The sequence below is a fragment of the Lampris incognitus genome, chromosome 2, assembly GCF_029633865.1.
Source record: "Lampris incognitus isolate fLamInc1 chromosome 2, fLamInc1.hap2, whole genome shotgun sequence".
In the NCBI taxonomy this organism is placed as follows: domain Eukaryota; kingdom Metazoa; phylum Chordata; class Actinopteri; order Lampriformes; family Lampridae; genus Lampris; species Lampris incognitus.
Window position 1 is genome coordinate 121,145,565 of NC_079212.1, and position 13,596 is coordinate 121,159,160.

The 13,596-nt window shown below is 45.1% G+C and overlaps 1 protein-coding gene across 1 annotated transcript; it reads right to left on the reverse strand.

Annotated features, from left to right (window-relative positions):
• Positions 1–555: 555 nt before the first annotated feature.
• Positions 556–12,097, reverse strand: znf831 (zinc finger protein 831). Its single transcript, XM_056301568.1, has 3 exons — positions 10,189–12,097; positions 8,650–8,940; positions 556–881 (listed from the first exon to the last, which is right to left on the reverse strand). Exons 1-3 carry the CDS (start codon positions 12,095–12,097, stop codon positions 556–558), a joined length of 2,526 nt encoding a protein of 841 aa, XP_056157543.1.
• Between the last annotated feature and the right edge of the window lie 1,499 nt (positions 12,098–13,596).

Here is a 13,596-nt window from a genome sequence, read left to right on the forward strand (position 1 = left end):
AAGCATAATATCATCAAATAAAGCATTTCAAATTGATGCTGTATTCAGATTTTATTTAGGGAAATTCACTACATCATGATCGTTACAACAATTGCTGGTGTTTTACCTCTTTGTTTACTTTCCTATGTTTTGAGCCATATGGAAGAAATTATAACATGAAAAAGAGACTTATGTAAATCTATGATGTAGGAGTGTTTCAGATGCTGGTAGTTGCATAACTGTTGAAGAGAAAAAAATTTGGACTGACTGCTGGTGTTTTTTAGCTTTGGCAAATGGCCCATAGAGCCCTAATACATTAAAGCTGACCAAGAGATGCACTGCAATACTTTGTAATTACAATTCTGCACATTACATTTCAATTCTTAATCCACATCTTACACTAGAACTGGATCTTTGTAGGGAATTCAATATTTTTTATTCAAATAATTTATCAAGAACAGCCACAGTCTGTGTGACTTGCATGTGTTACTTAATAGATAACTTGCTCCAAACATGAAAGTGACACTACAGTATAATATAATCATTGCGGTGTTGTATGATGCCTGATACATATTTTTACTTTTCGCCAATTGCTGCTTTTACTTTACACACCTCTGGCTTGATCATGCAGGACAGACAGCTGCGTCCACCTTTAGACTCTGGTTTCCCCCACTGCTCTGGTACCTCCTCTGCCTCAGAACTCCTCATTCCTCCATTCTCATCCTTTCCTGCCACTCCTCTGATCTCCTGCCCCACCAAACATTGGTGGTCTGTTTTGGTGTCCTGGCTCTGCTTCAGCTCCCAGTCTGGGCTGTCTGGCTGCCCACGGGTCCCTCGTTGGCCTCGTGTCACCGGCTCCTCCTGGGCTGCACGTCCTGTCGGTGAGACTCCCTCTTTAGGCCCTTAGGGGTTAAGCAACAAATGAGAAGGAGTTGTTTTCTTTGGGTAGAAAAGTCTAGAGTCTTAATGCCCATCAGTCTCTTATCCTTGTCTGAAATGTGCAATGGTGTGGATATTATTCTGCTTGTGTAATGCTCTGCACTGAAAAGCCATGTGAAGTTTAATAATAATAATAATAATAATAATAATGATGATGATGGATTACATTTATATAGCACTTTATCTTGACAACCAAAGCACTTCACAGTGAATGGGGAAAACTCAGCCCAACCACCACCCTGGGTGCTGCACGGCACCATTTTACACCAGGTGAAGAGGGAGGGAATCATTGAACGAATTCCATGGGGGGGTGATTAGGTGGCCAGATGGAGGGAGCCAGGTTGGGAATTTTTGCCAGGACACCAAAGGACCCACTACTTTTTTTTAACCCCCCCCCCTTTTTTTCTCCTCAGTTGTACCTGGCCAATTACCCCACTCTTCCGAGCTGTCCCGGTCACTGCTCCGTCCCCTCTGCTGATCCTGGGAGGGCTGCAGACTACCACATGCCTCCTCCGATACATGAGGAGTCACCAGCTGCTTCTTTTCACCTGACAGTGAGAAGTTTCACCAGGGGGACATAGCGCGTGAGAGGATCACACTATTCCCCCTAGTCCCCCCCCCCCCAGAACAGGCATCCTGACCGACCAGAGGAGGTGCTAGTGCAGCGACCAGGACACATACCCACATCTGGCTTCCCACCCGCAGACACGGCCAATTGTGTCTGTATGGACGCCTGACCAAGCCAGAGGTAACACAGGGATTCAAACCAGCAAGGGACCCCCTACTCTTCGTGGTAAGTGCCATGGGATCTTTAATTACCACAGTGAGTCAGGACCTCGGTTTAAGGTCTCATCCGAAGGACAGCATCTCCTACAGCACAATGTCCCCATCACTGCTCTGGGACACAGGGATTTTTTTTTTTAATTTTGGGCCCAGAGGGAAGACTGCCCCCTACTGTCCCACCAACACCACTTCCAGCAGCAACTCAGTTTTCCAGGGAGGTCTCCCAACCAAGTACTAACCAAGCCCATACCTGCTTAGCTTCTGTCATTCAGCAGAACCTTGGTACATGTTGGTAGGGTTGCTGACAGGCATGTTTAACAGGCTCAACTGCTAATTAAACTCACTTTATGATGGAAACGGTGTTACTCTAGGTTAAGTCCTTTGACATCAAGTAGAAAGCAGAAATTCAGTGCAAGCTGAGTATTCTCAAAAAAGGGTTTTGTAATTATGAGTAATTGCATTTTAAATTTCATAGAAAACACCAGTTGCAAAATTCTCACATACAATGAATTATACACAGGCTTACTGCTAGCCTATCATGAAAACAATGACCAGCATTAATTATTACAAATATAAACCAACATATGCCCCAACATATCACACAGTGGGAGACAAATCAGTAATTGTATGGATTGTGCCGCGCCGCAGATAGCAGCCTCGGTTCTGCACTCTCTAGTACTTTTTCTTTTTGTTTAGTTTCCAGCTGTCACTCCGATCACATTTAGCAGGGATGAACCTTTAAACCTCCAACTATCCACTGGTCAAACTTTTTCGCCATGTTTCATTGAAACCGGATAGTTTTACCAGGCTTTTAGTTGGAGGAGCAGCAGCTCTGTATGGGCTTCGCTGGACCCAATGATGCAGGAAGTGAGCCGGAGCACTCATTAAACTGTGACAGCAGGGATTTCAAACTGTGCTCCTGTCAATCCACCTGGCAAATGTCCACTCTCTGGCCAACAAGATGGACAAACTGTTGCTCCTCAACAGAACAAACACGGACTTTTCCAGATCTGCCACCCTGTGCCTCACTGAAATCTGGCTTAGTGAACATATACCAGACAGCTCACTCCATCTACTGCACTTCCAACTCCTCTGAGTGGACCGTGAAATCTAGCTAATGTGGGGGAGAACAGTGAGGAAAAATTTGCTTCTACATAAATGGTTTGTGTACAGATGTCACAGTGTTGAAGAAATCGTGCAGCCCTCACTTAGAGACCATTTTCATTGACTGTACGACAATTTATTCACTGCGAGAGTTGTCATCATTTATTCTGGTTGGTGTTCACTCCCTCCCCAGGCCTGTGTTAGTGAGGCATTGCAACACCTGGCTGACCAGATAATAAACATGGCGATCAAATATCCAGACTCTCCTCTCATTATCTTTGGGGATTTTAACAGAGCAAACCTCAGCCATGAACTTCCAAAATACAGACAGCATGTTAAATGCCCCACCAGGGACAAAAACACACTGGATCATTGCTACACAATATCAAAGGATGCCTATCACTCTGTCTCTCATGCAGCCTTGTGACTCTAATCACTATATGGTTAATCTTCCCCCAACCTACAGACAGAAACTAACATCTGCAAAGCCTGTAGTTAAAACTATGAGCTTCAGGCCTGCTTTGATTGCAATGATTGGACTGTTTTTGAGGCTGCATCTACAGACCAGGACAAACTTACTGACACTGTGACATCTTACATCAGCTTCTCAAAACCCAAGCAAATTCGTCAGGCCAAGGAGGAGGCCAACAGTAGTGGAGACAGGATCCTGTACAATGAGGCCAGGAGCACACAGACAAAGGAGATCAGAGCAGCCAAAAGGGGCTACACTGAAAAGTTAAAAAACAAGTTTTTAGCTAATGATCCTGCATCGTTGTGGAGAGGCCTGCAGGACACCAGCAACTACAGGAAACCCTCCCCCCACACTGTAGAGAACCTTCAACTAGCTGATGACTTAAATGTGCTTTGCTGCAGGTTTGATCAGCCCACTTTCAACCCCTCACCCGCCCCAACTCAAGACATTATACAACCAACTGAACCCCCTGCCATCAGCCTTCCTCTCCCCCCCCCGCCATCAGCCTTCCTCTCCCCCCTGACTCCCCACCGGCACTGATGGTCTGTGAAGAGGATGTGTGTCAGCTCTTCCAGAGACAGAAGATCAAGAAGGCACCAGGCCCAGATGGCGTGTAACGCTCCTGTCTGAAAGTCTGTGCAGACGAGCTGGCCCCCATTTTCACACGGATCTTCAACAGATCACTGGAGCTGTGTGAAGTCCCTTCCTGCTTCAAATGCTCCACTATCCTCAAGAAATCCTCCCATCATTTGACTAAATGACCACCAGCCCATCACCCTGATGTCTGTGGTCATGAAGTCCTTTGAGAGACTGGTGTTGACCCACCTGAAGGACATCACAGGCCCCCTGCTGGACCCCTTGCAGTTTGCCTACTTGGGCAAACAGGTCAGTGGCTAATGCAGTCAACATGGGACTGCATTACATCCTGCATCACCTTGACTCCCCAGGGACATATGTAAGAATCCTGTTTGTGGACTTCAGCTCGGCGTTCAACACCATCATCCTAGAAGTTCTACTCACGAAACCCACCCAGCTCATTGTGCCTGCATCCACCTGTCAGTGGATGACAAACTTCCTGACAGACAGGAAGCAGCTGGGGAAGTGAGGCTGGGGAAAAATCACATCCAGCACCCGGACAGTCAGTACTGGTACCCCCCCAGGGATGTGTGCTCTCCCCACTGCTCTTCTCCATCTACACCAATGACTGCACCTCAGGAGAGCTGTCTGTTCAACTCCTGAAATTTGCATACAACACTACATTCGACCTCATCCGAGATAAGTCTGCACACAGACTGAAGGTCGAACAGCTGGCCCTCTGGTGCAGTCACAACAACCTGGAGCTGAACATGCTCAAAACTGTGGAGATGACAGCGGACTTCAGGAGGAGCCCCCCCCCCCCCGCCCCATCAGTGCCCCCTTCATCATACTCAGTAGCACAGCTGTGTCAGCTGTGGATTCCTTCTGGGTTCTACAATCTCCCAGGACCTGAAGTGGGAGTCCAACATCAACACAGTCATCAAAAAGACCCCGCAGAGGATGTACGTCCTGTGTCAGCTCTGGAAATACAACCTGCCTCAGGAGCTGCTGATCCAGTTTTACACTGCAGTTTTCGAGTCTTTTCTCTGCACTTCCATCACTGTCTGGTTTGGTTCGGCCACCAAACAGGACACGAACAGACTACAACAGACAGTAAGGTATGCAGAACAGATTATTGGTCCCAATCTGCCCACCATCCAGGACCTGTACACCTCCAGTGTCAGGACATGGGCAGGGAAAATCATTGCAGACCCCTCACACTCTGGACACAACCTGTTCTAACGTCTCCCCTCTAGTAGGCACTACAGAACACTGTACACCAAAACCACCAAACACAGGAACAGTTTCTTTCCCCTTGACGTCACACTCATGAACCGTTATCTCACTGTGGCACTGTGCAATAACCCTGGAACACTGCAATACTCAGTGTACCTAAAAAGCATATATATATATATATATATATATATATATATATATATATATATATATATATATATATATATATTAGTCTGAAAAACAAATACGCAATATATTTCACTCACTACTGTATATCTGAACAGGCCGTATACTGTACATAAAAAAATCCACCTACTATATGTATATCTTTTCTTTTTTTGCCATTTACTGTTTATCTCAGCAATCCTTGCACTCTTCACTGCTTTGCACTATTTGTATCCTTTTTACAGGTCACAGAAATGGTTTCGCCTGTACATAGTCCATCCATCCATCCATTATCCAAACCGTTTATCCTGCTGTCAGGGTCATGGGGATGCTGCAGCCTATCCCAGCAGTCATTGGGCGCCAGGCGGGGAGACACCCTGGACAGGTCGCCAGGCCATCACAGGGCTCTCTCTCTCTCTGTCTCTCTCACACACACACACACACACACACACACACACCTAGGGACAATTTAGTACGGCCGATTCACCTGACCTAAAAGTCTTTGGACTGTGGGAGGAAACCGGAGCACCTGGGGGAAACCCATGCAGACACAGGGAGAACATGCAAACTCCACACAAGAGGACGACCCCCAAGGTTGGACTACACCTAGGCTTGAACCCAGCACCTTCTTGCTGTGAGGTGACCGTGCTAACCAATGTTATTGTTGCCATTCAGAGCCTTCAGGATACTTTCATATCATTCTGCTCTGGGAGTGTTGGCAAGCTCCCCGAGCTGCATCACTTCCCAGTTGTTGATTAATCATCATCGTTTAACTTATCTGTAACAATTCACAGCTTGAGATAAATATGAGAAGAGACTTATTATCCACCAAACATGTTATGTTCTACTGTTAAAAAACAAACAATGATCTCAACTTGAACAAGAGTTCATCAACAAATAAAATGAAAGAATGTGCACTCAGCCCTGCCATTCAAAAGGGCACTACCACCTCTTCTAAGAGCCAGGATCTTCATTCTACTGAAGTGGAGTCAAACATTTCTGTTTTGCCCATTTGATATATATAGCTCTCAGCAACTTTTAACATTCTCTAAGATTTTTAAAACACACTATCAATAAAGATGATTCTGATTCTGATGACCTGATAAGTCCCGAGTTATCTTGCTTGGCTGAACTCGTGCATGTTGCTCTCTGCAGAATTACTTCAAGATCTCTTAGAACTCAGTCGCTATATCCTACATCCTGCCTTATCCTGCTGACACACACACACACACACACACACACACACACACACACACACACACACACACACACACACACACACACACACACACACACACAGAGGACCTTTATAGGTCACTTGGCCACTCCAATGAAAGCATTTCACCAAAAATCACATAAGAGGTTAGACAAGGGCAGCAAAGTACAAAATGGGAACCCTATTTTTACACTGCTGTCAACAGGTGCTTTGAATGTACATTCCTTAACTCAAATGTCAACAAAGGGGCAGCCCCCCTACCAAAATACATGAACGCAGGACTGGATCCTGCTATCACACCCAAATTGATTTACAGGTCTGGTAATCTAAGGGCTAACACTAAATAACAATTAAAGTTTCCAATGTCTCTGATGCTGTAAAAGGCTGAATTACATCAGTAATGTGTGTGGACATTGGAGTAAAACAGGCCCATATGTTCAATCACGATTTGCGTATGCCAATATACCTCAAGGTAAGGTCAAATGCATCACAGATCAGACCTTTGCTGTGAATTGATGTATGGCTGTTTTGCTAGGTCAGTCAGGTCTCTAATTGCCAGTACTATTTTCAAAATTCTACCAACATGACATCTTTTCAAGATAATTTGATGTCTGCGTTAATATTTCAGCCAATATGCGCCATGAACTTTATCACATACTTTCCAGTATGGTTTAAGTGCTAAATTAACTTAGTGAGTAATCTAATGCCTTTGTCTGATGGTGTGTCTTGCCATGAGGAGGATCAAATAGCGCATTTTCAAAATGTGCCAATGATGAACTCCTGACCCAGATACACCACAGTTCTTTTTGTTTACGGGATGAAGGGAAGTAAGAAAATGTTACAGCTGTGGACCATTTCCTCATTTTCTTTTTTCATAAATGAGACAATCTCAATAATATTTCTAGCTATGCAGAATTTTCCTTTTGATAATGTCTGCTATTTATGTGATCATGACTTTAAAAGCCTCATAAATTATTGATGTTTGCTGGGGTTGCGCTTGTAATAGAGTTCAAAAGGAAGATGTTACTTTGACGAGTTGTGATAATTTAGTGCCACCTTGTGGAAAACAAAAAGTTCAGTTTTACAGCTGTGATTTTCTTTTAAGCTCCACTCCTAGACTTTTTTTTAACTTTGAGTTATTGATTCAAAAAATATATCAATATATGCAATGTGAGATAATAGTATGACAAATATTGTCCCTTAAAATGTTCATATCTGATAGACTGAAAGGACTTCAGGGGAATATTTGGGTCTTTTTTTTTTAATACACGACAACACTGAAATGAACTAGCCTAGATGTTTTTCTGAATGGTCGTAACTGATTCTGTCCTGATGTTCAATGATGCTCATGTCTAAAAGAAAGGAGCAGAAATGGCCCACAGGTCAACTCTGGTAAGCCCCATGTCAGTTACATTTGAATAACTGCAGCATTTCTGAATTCACTAATCTGGAATCTATGTAACCACTACTATGAACAGGTGCTGCTGAACTGACTTCTCTTGGGATTGTCTTTGTTAGGAAAGCATCATTAAAAGGCAATCACCACACTCATCATTGGAAACCTGACCAATCCCAACATGCAGAGACAGACAAGCTCTCATTGCACCCCAAAGTGGAGCTTTTTACACACTGAGGCTTTTCTATTAGGTTTTCCTCTTACCACCATCACATGTGGCCCTTTGATTAAGTAGTTTATGTTGGCTCTCTTTGTGTCGTAATTCACTTCCCGTGCAGTTTTTTGCTACTGTGGTCGGAGAGAGGGATGCACTGCCTGCCAAGCAGAGCTTGTGTTGGCCAGATTGTGGTTCAGAGATCGGTCCTCCATGGCTTACGCTCCTTTTTTCAGTGAAACAACGTAGTGTGGAGGTATGTTTCTCCTCAGGGTTTTGGCCGCTTTCTGAGTTTGCAATTTTTAACAAAGAGGCGGTTGACACAACTTGTCCCATTGTCGTCACACTCTCTGTGACCATGTTTGAGAAATCAGAAGAAGTAGATTCAGCTGAAGTTGCAGCCTGACCTCCGTCACCCTGTTTTGTGATGAGTGTGTTAGGCTGTGCTGCCTGAGAGAGCATTGGCATCAAGGGTTTTATGTTTTCCGAATTAGACGTGGACCACGGCTCCCTTTGGTCCGTCCCTTTTTGAAGTCCACTCTTTTCATGATCCTTGCCCTCGCTGGTACTCTCCATATCAATAGAGTATACATTATTCGGGATAACCTCTGGTGCCACTGCTTCTGAGTTATTTCCCTGTGACAGGCTTGTCTCTGTCACATGTCCCTGCCTCTCAATCTGAGGTTCTATGAGTGCTAGCTGCTCGTCAGATATGATTTGTAGGCAGATCTGGAGACCTGCTGTGTGCACATGAAACACATTCTGAGCAGCCGGCAGTGCAGAGTCAGATGACACCATGGGACACGGTACAATCGAGGTGTTCGGGCCAGCAGCCACTGTGTTTACAGAGTTCAACTGATCTGATGGTGGTGAAGGATGTGTGTGTGACAAAGGAGGATGTAGAGCTTGTGAGGAAATGGCACAGGCTGCAGCAGATGACTGATTTTCTTTTGTGGTTTTAGCAGGTGTAGCAGATGAGTTATGCAGTATAGGCACAGCAGATCTCTGAAGCGTTTCAGACAGGACCTGTCTGACAACTGGTTTTGAGAGTGACCTCTGTATTGAGGTGGTGCATAATTTTGCCCGATGGTCATGCAAGGAGCCTGTCGTTGTGGTGACTGAAGTGAATTGTGCATATGCTGCGGCTTGTGTAGGCACAGCATTTTGTAGCAATGTTGTAACTGAAGTTTCAGATAGTTGAAGAGTTGAAGTTGTAGGGGAAATGGCAAGCTGACCTTGCGCAAAACTGGAACTATTTGTCTTTGTTAGATTGTCTTTGTTAGCATTTCCCAAAGTGGGAATGGAGGTTTCCATACATTTCTTTCCAGACAATTTTAAAGTTGTAATGGAGGGTAAAGTCTGACAAGTGTGAGAGGATGAGATGTTGGAGCTAAAATTTGGGCTATCACAGGTTCCTGGTGATTGATTGACCGCATTTGTTGAAGAGTTTGAATCTGCTTCAGCAGCATTAGGTAACTTGAGCTGGTACTTGGGCAGGAAGCTGGTCTTGGCAGTGATGGAAAGGGCTGATGAGGTGCTAGCAGATGCTCCATTTGCATTGATTATGCAGGGAGGAAGGAGAGCGTCCTTGAGTTGAATAACTTCCTGATTTGATTGTGGGTTTACGTAACTGTGATTGGTGTCCTTGTTGGGCAAACTGCAAATGAAATAGGGGGAGGGCTTAAATGATGTGTTTGCATCTGTCTCCTCTCCCACGGGACGGGCTATTGTATCAGTTCTCTGCTTTTTCCTATCTGAGGGCGCATGAGCTCCACAAAGTTGTGAGATGGAGTCAGTATGTTTTTCCTTGTTAATCAATCTCTCCATCTCTGCTCTGTTACCGCCTTGTGTGTGGGTATCTGATGATCCAGCAATGGATAATTGCAGTGTTGACAAAGACAGTTTTCTCAGGACTGGGGTCTTAAAAGAAGTGCATGATGAGTGCAGCTGGCTGGCTTTTTGATTAAAATCCACACCCAAGACTGGGGGCAGGTTAGCAGGAAGGCATGATGGATGGCACACAGCTTCACTGCTTCTTGTGGGGTTCATCACTGAAGGCATTGTTGTCATTGCCTCGCTATGAGCTGTTGTTAGCTTCCTCTGTATACCCTGAAAAACATCATGCTCTGGCTTCGACAGTGATTTCCTGGCTTTGAAACCACTGTTATCGCAGCTTTTTTCTGCATTGTAGAGCTTTTTAAATGTCCCTCCCCCATACATGTACCATTTGTTATAGGCAAACTTTTGTGCTTTCCTCCTGCGACACTTTCTGTTGCTTGGCTCTCCACAAATGTCACTTCTGTCCCCGTCGCAGCTGAGACTGCTAGAGCAGGCCTCCTCCACAGATGTATTCACGAAAAGGCCTTCTGTTGTGTGGTTGCAGTCCACGGCTGCCTGTCGAACCAGCGGGCGGTGAGTGGACACCTGCTGGTCCACAGACTTTATGGCAAAATCTGTCGAGCTGATCTGGCCCAAGCTTCCCCCTTGGGGGAGTGTGACATAATCCCTCTGATAGGCAGACGTTGGGCTTCTCCTCTCTGTTTGAAGGAGGGTAACACTGAAGGGCAGGGATGTGCTCCTGGTCAAGGAGGTGTGTTCTGTGGCGCACTGGGTGGGCACAGAGTTATACAAACTGGGTTTCCTGTTTCTCTGAGGCTCAACATTAGAAGCCTTCTTCATGTCAAAGTGAAATGAATCTTTGTATGTGTAAGGCATTGGGAGGTCAATGCTTCCCTGCTTCGACAGCACAGTCTTCCGTGGTCTCACATTCTCCAGCTGTTTATCTTCCACAACGGCAGAATTCTCTGAAATCAGTTTGGTGATGCGCTCCTCAAGTGTCTTCTGCTCCTGCTTGGATACACCATCTTTAGCCTCCTGTCTGCTGTGGCCCTTCTCTGCTGTTGTGTGTGAGCTGCTAGTCTGTTGAGGACACTCCCCGTTGGGATCTGTAAATGAATCCATGCTGTCGTTAGGCATAACATTGCTGGGGCTTTGATACTGATCACTACTCTCGCTGAAGCCAGAGTCAGTGCTCTCGTGGCTCTGTGATTTCCCTCTGGATACAGAGCTCTCCCACTGCTTGGAGAACAGAGTGGCCTCCTGTCTCTGAAGTGGAAGATGTCGCTGTGGAGTCAGAGGGGACTTTCCGTTTTCCATCCTTTTCTGTTCTTCCTCCCCATTCATTATTTCCATACATTCATTTGACTTTGTTGTCTGAACAGGGCAACATGACTCATTCTGCTTACTGGCCAAGTCACTGACAGGAGCCCAGCCTGTATCTGGAACTGGTGTTTTAACAGAGCAGTCCTGCACAATGTTGGATGGACTGGAGGTCTCTGTGATGTCCCTCTCCTGACTCCCTGGCTCCTCGCTGCAGCTCTCCAGAGACAAACTGGAGCTATACAGGCTGTCCTGACTTCCCAGGCTACTCTGCTCTGACTCGGATGAGAGGCGGGCGTGGACTTGGGTGCGCTTATGCTTGTACAGGTTGCTCTGTGTTTTGAAAGAGACTCGGCAGGTGGTGCAGGGGTAGGGCCGCTCCCCAGTGTGGCAACGGAGGTGCTTCTCCAGCACACTGGGCTTCATGCAGTCCCTGCCACAGTGAGGACACACATGCTTTCCTGCAGACTTGTGTTTAACCACAGGAATGGTGGATGTCAGGTTCAATCCTGGCTGTTGGGACTGCAGTCCACCGGCTATTTGGAATGTCAGAAAGGGAAAAGTGTCTTTGGAGCAGTGTGGAGGCACAGCCAGATGGAGGGTGGCTGACCCCTGGGGAGCTGCTGGAGGCTGTGGCTGTGGGTACGGCTGTGGTGTCAGAGCAGACACTGTCTGGATGTAAACAGCTGTCAGTGGGGTCTGGATATCCATCTTTCTCAATATCTGTCCTGTGGCTGAGCTCCTGTACACTGGAGCAGTCACAAATCCCAGCTTGCCAGTCTCCATGGTAACACTGCTGCTGTCGTGATGTACCAGCGCCAGATCTCTAATTGCCTGCAAGATGAGCACAGTTTGCATTAGGCCTCTGCCCCGCCTGGATCAAAGGGGTGAATCTGTCTGTTTGAGTTGGAATGTTTCAGTAGTTAAAGTTGGACCAGAATTGAAACAATAACATTTTCCAACATCACTTATTACTTGAATCACTGTGCATTTAAAGTATCTTTCAGCTGAGAAAAAAAATACAGGTACAAAAGGTAAAATACAGTTTTTCTGTTTTTTGTCATTTATCATCTGAGTTCCCCTTGGTTTGGCTTTTCTGAACTGATTTTTTTTCCCTGATATATCTGATGTTATCAGACAAATTCATTTATATACAGCCTTTCAGATCAAATCATTATATTATGAAACTGCCCATCCTTACTGCCAACCCTTGTTTGTACTTATCCCTCAAAGGTTAGCTCATGAATATTAGCTCTACTAAAATCACCACTCCCTCACAGTTCTTGAGACAACTGGGAACGTTCACAGATAAAGTTATAAAAAAAAACACACACACACACACACACTCACACAACATTAGTCATTTACAAATAAAAGGAATGTTACTGCCATCTTCAGGGTTTTTAGATATAAGTTAAATCTAATTACCGATTTTGGACTGACTTTAAGCTAGAACTCTTATCACAGTGAAAAAAAAAGACCTTAATTCATTTTGAAACTAATCAGAGGGAAGGAGAATAGTATGGAAGCGAAGCAGCAACAGTGATGATGGACATTCAGCGGCCCACTGCCAGGGCCAAAGATCAATGGAGCAGTGAATCTTGCATAGATTTTGCTTGATGATACATATCCAGTAAAATGTGTTCATCTTAAGGATGACAAGTACTGAAGCACAGAAACAAAGATACTTCCAAATCTGAACAGCCCCAATGAGAAATAATGCCTTGGACTGTAGTGTGCAGACAGAGAAAGAAATGGAGACATGGATTCCCCTTCTGTTTTATTTCACCCCAGAGTGCAGGTGGTGCAGGAGAACAATGCTAGTTCTCAATATTTGCATACGGGTGATGGAAATGAAGGAGTGAGAGAGGGGGGGGGGGAGAGAGAGAGAGACAGGGGTACTATGGCGAGAGAACAGGGGAATGATATACTAGTGACAAAGGAAAGTGACTCACTCTGGGAAGCGAGCAAGACAATACTTGAGTAAAGGGAGGACGATCTGAGGCTTTTATCCTTTCCATTAACGTGTTTGCAGACATGAGCAGTTGTCCCGTCCCAGTCTACACCAATTAAATATCATGTCCCATACATTAATATTACCATGTAAAGGTTTTCCTTCTTGGATAATATAATCTGTGCAGTAATCTTAAAGAGGTGCCATTTTTACAAAGAGATGCATAGTTCTTTGTATTAAGGCATGCAAATTTCAGTTCCTGTTGCTGAGAGATGATTTTGCATAATGGTCGCATCACCCACAGAGTTGCTGTTGGCATGAGGCTAACTGTTTCATAGTTTTGCAGCATGACAACACCCCCGCCAAGTACTTTTGTGAGGCTGATAACTAAAGAAAGTTTTTT